Raw genomic sequence first — 6188 nt, forward strand, 5'->3', positions numbered from 1 at the left:
AAATGATCATTCAATAACTTAAGGTTGATATATAAAATATTCCTTTTAATTCAATACTTTAATTTAACATAATGTGCTATCCATCTAATATGAAAGAGAACTGCTTATTTTTCTTATATAATTAAAATTTTATTAATAAATTAAAAAAGGATAGAAGAGTTATTTAGAACTTTAAAGTTATGCTAAATAATTATATAAGTTCTTAAAGTATTTTGGAGTCTAATAAAATTTTTTAATATTTAAAAAGATTAAATAAGTTCTTTAAATTTTAAAAAATAAATCAAATAAATCATTTTACTATTTTATAGATAAATAAGCTTTTTTATTATTGAGTGAAAATCTGTTATATTATGGAACAAATTGATAAGTTATTATTTACAAAATAGTTTAAAAAACTTATTTAAAAAAGTTACGTATAAAGAAATTTTTTTAATTATTTGATAAAAAATAACTTATTAATTTATTTCAAGATGCAGTAAATAATTACTAAGATATTACAAATTAAATATGTAAAAGTATTAATGAGAACCTATGATTAGAAGATTTTCATAAATATCCTTAGTTGAATTTATATTAAAGGTAAATTATAATTTATTCTTTTTTATTTATTTTTTAAAAATTAAAAAATTTATTTATTTTCAAAATTATAAAAAAAACTTATTTAATGTATTTTTAAAATTAAAAAATTTATTTAACTTTTTTTTTAAAATTTAAAAGCCTTATTTAAACTTTAAAACATTTTAAAAGTTTACATAACTATTACCGTATTCTTTACGAATTAAAATAGACTTTTTACGTAAAAAAATATATATACAATATGAGATCATCCATATTTTAATTGGACCACTTGAAATGAATTCCTAACTTTGCAACTGGCTCTATTATAAGTAGTTTTCTTTATTGAGGCCAAAGGATCCCCACTTCGTACCGACCAAAGACCTAGAAATTTGGTTCTGGCGCATGGGTTAGGTTGTGTTTAAATTGATGCATTTAAAACTATAAATTTTGTTTGCATCAAATAATTTGAATTTGAATTTTGATGAAATTCAAGGTAATTATAGATATTTAAAAAAATAAAAATTTGAAATACTTATAATATAACATATGTTATTTGAAATTCAAAATCTATTTAAGAATTTTTTTTTCTAATACTTACTTTTATTTTAAATTTTAAATTTAGAATTTTTTTTAATTATTTAAACAAAATATTTTAAAATTTTAAAATTTTTTTTTATCGATGAATAAAATACACCCAGATATGAGTTAATAATAGAGATGGACCGCTGTTAAAATTATAATAATTATAATAAAATTTTTATTTTTATATAATGCACATTTTAAATTCAAATTTTAAAATTCAAATTTTAAATAAAAAAAATAATCCTTTATAGTCCAAATAAGCTAAACTTTATGGTGATTAAAAAAAAAATAACTCTATAAGTAACTTTTGGGTTTATTTCATAAATTCAAGTGTTAAATGTTTAAAATCCCACAAAAATGATCCATTATGAAGCAGATCACAACTTGGACAGAAGCCCTCAGCAACATCCAATGTTTGGCAAAGGATTTTGTCGGTGCAAATTATTCAAAAAGATAATTTACAGAAAAGAAAAGAAAATGAATTAAAGATCAGTAGTGTTTAATTATAAAAATTCTAAGTCACCATATAAATCTCTCCTGGTTGCCTGGTTGACCTTCAAAATAAAAAAATTCTATAAATTAAATATAAAATTATGAAAATGAATCAATTAACTAAAATAAAGATTAAAATTATGTAAAATACTAAATAAAATGGGACAAACTAAAATATCATGATTTAGTAATATTGTTTGAATTTAATTTTTATTTTAAAGAAACTAAAAATTAATATCACTACATCATAATGTAATAATTATTATTGAAATTATTAAGACTTTAGCATATGAAAATACATTTAAAAATATATATTTGCACTTTATTAAATGTTATTTAATTATCAAATATAATCAAATAATATCTTATTTGAATAAAAATTATATAAATAAATAAATAATAATTAAGAGGAATATAATTATCAAAATAAGACACAAGTCGTTATAACTTAATAAAAATTTTCACCAAATTTTGCATCGATCTATACTAAATATCAAAGTTAATAAAAAGCCTATAAATAAAATTATCAATTTTAATTATAAAATAAAATGAAAAGGAATAAAAAATATAAAATAGTAATAAATAATGGATGAAAAAGAAAATTGAATCTTGAATTTTCAATCTTGATAATAATTATGATTTTTTATTTTGATGAATTAAAATATTTATTTTATAAGAATTTGAATTATAAAATATCCTAAGTTAAAATTATAAAAAAAATTAAATTTAAGCATCATAAAAATAAATTAGATTAAACTAAGAGTATAGCACTAATCGAGACACAACGACAAATCTAAGAGCTCCTAAAAAAAATTTTTTGGCTGGGGGATCAATGGCTCTGTTGGCCCCTCCCTAGTTCTGCCGTTGCCTGCAATTGTTAATACATTAATTGATTTCAGTTTTTTGGGCTGGAAAAGAGATTTGGTTGACAAGATTTTTTGGCCATTTGAAGATAACAAATTACGTCCATCCGCTTATCTTCTGCAAGATATCAAGATTTTTTGTCCATGTTCTTGGTTCGCAGTGCTTATCATCTTGCAATTATTATTTATTATTATTTCTATTGTTAAATTTTTCGCAGCAATAATAATAATTATTATTAATTCACTCTCAGTGCATTACTGACGTGACATTGTTATCAGTGCAATGTCAGCCACCTCAGTAATATGTTAGCAAATAAAAAATATATAAAATAATAATAAAGAAAATAAATAGTTATTCACTCTCGTAAGTTGGAGAAATTAACAGAGGGGACATGAAAAAAAGGTTTGAAGGGAATGCAGATATTTCTTTTCTATTTTTCCATAATTTTATTAATTATAAAAAAATTTTATTATCATATATTAATGTCAAAATATATACATGAATATTATATTTTAGACATTCAAAAATAATAACACTCATGGTATTCTTAGTTTACGTTAATTGAGATTTTTTTATTGTAATTTCTATATTAATTTAGTGTATTTAAAATTATTATTGAAAAATATTTTTTAATAAAATTAAATTTTACTTTATATATATATACACACAGAGCAATAATTCATTGTGATTGATATATATTATTGACAGGACACAATTTTTTTTTATTAAAATGCAAACTTAAATCCCAAAATAGTCATCACTTGATCTATAAATATCTATAGCTTGGCTTAGGCTATTTCAAAGCGAAGCAACATAGCAGAGTTGCTTATCCAAAAACAAAAAAGATACTCAACATAGCTTGAATGAACATGTTCGGGTCTACACTGATAATAGCAGCATTTCTCTCCATTGTTTTTATTCTTCTTCTTCTATGGCTTTCGAGGTGGAATAGAAAAAGTAGCTATGCAATCATCGATTGGCCTGTTTTCGGGATGATTCCTGCTCTTCTGTGCAACTTGTCTCATATCCATGATTTTGTCACTTTTATTCTTCAACAAAATAAAGGCACTTTTCTGTTCAAAGGACCTTGGTTCTTTGGCATGGATTTTTTGTTGATTAGCGATCCCATGAACGTCCATTATGTTCTGAGCAAGAACTTCCCCAACTATCCCAAGGGCCCTGAGTTCAGAGAGATTTTTGAACCTCTGGGAGATGGAATTTTCAATTCTGATTCTGATAGCTGGAGTGTTCAGAGGAGAATATTTCACTCTTTATTAGTCAAGAACAAGAGGTTCGATTTGGCTGTAGAGATCACTTTGAGGCAAAAGATCTTAAATGGCTTATTTCCACTTCTGGAAAATGTTTCACAAGTAGACATGCAAGATGTGTTTCAGCGATTCACGTTTGATAATATCTGCCGGTTGGTTTTAGGCTTTGACCCAAATTCCCTTTCTATTGAATTCCCTGAAATTGCTTATCAGAAAGCTTTTGATGATATAGAGGAGGTCATCATTTACCGGCATGCATTGCCTGCAAGCATTTGGAAGTTGCAAAGATGGCTTCAGATTGGGAATGAGAAGAAGTTCAAGAAATCTTGGAAGATTTTTGATGATTTTTTGGAGCAATGTATTATAAGAAAGCGAGAGCAAGTAAGCCAAAGCTGCAAAGATCAAATGGAAGGAGAGGCTTTCGACTTGTTAACATACTTTCTGGCAGAAGATAATGATTTTGCAAAAGTAGCAGCAGAAAGTGGCATTCTGACTAAATCAAACAAGTTTCTAAGAGACATGGCATTTAATCTCTTGGTAGCTGGGAGAGACACCATAGGTGCTGGTCTTGTCTGGCTCTTCTGGCTTGTCGGAACTCACCCATTTGTAGAGCAAAAGATTTTGGAAGAGATCAAAGCAAATTTAGGTGCAAAAGCAAGTGAAAAATGGAGGGTTTTCAGTATTGAAGAGGGAAGGAAACTAGTTTATCTCCATGCAGTTATATGTGAGGTTTTGAGGCTGTATCCACCAGTACCTTTCGAACACAAAGTGGCAATTGAAGAAGATATTTTTCCAAGTGGACATAATGTTCCTAGAAATATGAGGATTCTGTTCTCTTTCTACGCAATGGGCAGGATGGAAGAAATATGGGGTAAAGATTGCTTGGAATTCAAACCAGAGAGGTGGATTTCAGAGGGAGGAAGAATCAAACATGTGCCGTCTTACAAGTTCGTAGCATTCAATGCAGGACCCAGGAGTTGCATAGGTAAGGAGTTGGCATTCCTACAAATGAAAGCGATTGCTGCTTCTGTTATATGGAATTATTCTCTTCAAGTGGTTGAAAACCATTCTGTTAGTCCAAATGTTTCTATATTACTTTATATGAAAAGGGGTTTGAAGGTTAGGGTTTTAAAGAGATTTGCTCCTTGAAGATATTAATCTACCTCATGGAAACCACTTATGTGTAATTAGTTAGTAAGTTGGTCATTAAGCAAATCTAGAAGTTTTTGTATTCCAATGTTATCTATGTAAGTCTTATCTTAGAATCGGATATATACACCTTATTAATGTACAAACATCACGTTATGTAAAATTATGGTAAGTCCAATTTAAAATTATATGGTGCAACCTATTTAAAAATATGATTTATTAAATTTTTATTGGTTAGATATATTTTAATAAAATCCATCTCTAAAATAAATTCACTTCAGAGTAAGCACTCCATTATTTTTATTTATTTATTTATTTTATTATTACTATTATTTAATATGAGAAAAAAATCTTAAATGTAGAATTAATAAGTAAAATTATTAAAAACATAATTAAATAACAAAGTACTCATTTTATAAAATATTAAAATGAACAAAATTGTACCGTACTTACAAAAGCAAACAACAGTGATAATTACCTAGTTATCTTAAAACCATATCAGATCACATCAAACAAAAACATACTCTTCAGACCTCTATACCTTCTATGAAGATGGATTACTATCTTCTCTCCCGTCTCTACCTGCCAGGCACTCTTCTCCTCGAGCCATTTTTTGTGTAGCAACACTCATCAAACTGTTTAATTGTGTCATCTACTGCAGAGAAATTGATAAGGCTTTTATGAAAAATGATAAATTGGAGACTTTGCCATTCCTACACTGACGCATTCACTTGAATCTTGTACTGAAAACACCTTCCGTAATCTTTCAGCAGAAAGGGCTGCTCTTTTATTAGTTGGCTCAAGCACCAGGGCATATTTAAAGTCTACAGGCACACAAGTGTCAATGAGATTAACGAAGATTTAAATTTAAACTCCATATGGTGAATCAATGAGGGGGAAAAGAAGGGAGGGGATGGAGAATGCGAGAAGAGAGAGAGGGGAAAGATTTTTAAGTCTATCTTTTTGCTGGGATTGGTTGAAAATGGAAGGAGAGAAAATGAGGAGAAAGGGACTTGCTTTTGTTTGGCTACCAAGAGTTTAAAAAAAAAAAAAAATCTTGAAAGTTAAAATTACTATTATATCCTCCATTCATTCATTTAGAAGCTATAACACACTTTTGTTTATCACATCAGAATAACAGTTGTATCATATTAATGATTGAGGTTGTGCACTGTTCTCGAAGGTCTCCAACTAAATCGAAAAGTCGTATCTAACCTATAAAAATTATGTTGAATTAAAGTTATTTTGATTTGATTTTAGCTCTTCATTAAGAAT

At 27.1% G+C, this 6188-nt stretch overlaps 1 protein-coding gene across 1 annotated transcript; it reads left to right on the forward strand.

The window, feature by feature from the left end:
* Positions 1-3221: 3221 nt before the first annotated feature.
* On the forward strand, positions 3222-5029 carry LOC131171783 (alkane hydroxylase MAH1-like). The gene has a single exon (XM_058131719.1). The coding sequence runs from the start codon at positions 3360-3362 to the stop codon at positions 4911-4913; it is 1554 nt and encodes a 517-aa protein (XP_057987702.1). The 5' UTR covers positions 3222-3359; the 3' UTR covers positions 4914-5029.
* The last annotated feature ends 1159 nt before the right edge of the window (positions 5030-6188 follow it).

This window comes from Hevea brasiliensis, chromosome 13 (genome assembly GCF_030052815.1).
Source record: "Hevea brasiliensis isolate MT/VB/25A 57/8 chromosome 13, ASM3005281v1, whole genome shotgun sequence".
Classification (NCBI taxonomy): Eukaryota; Viridiplantae; Streptophyta; class Magnoliopsida; order Malpighiales; family Euphorbiaceae; genus Hevea; species Hevea brasiliensis.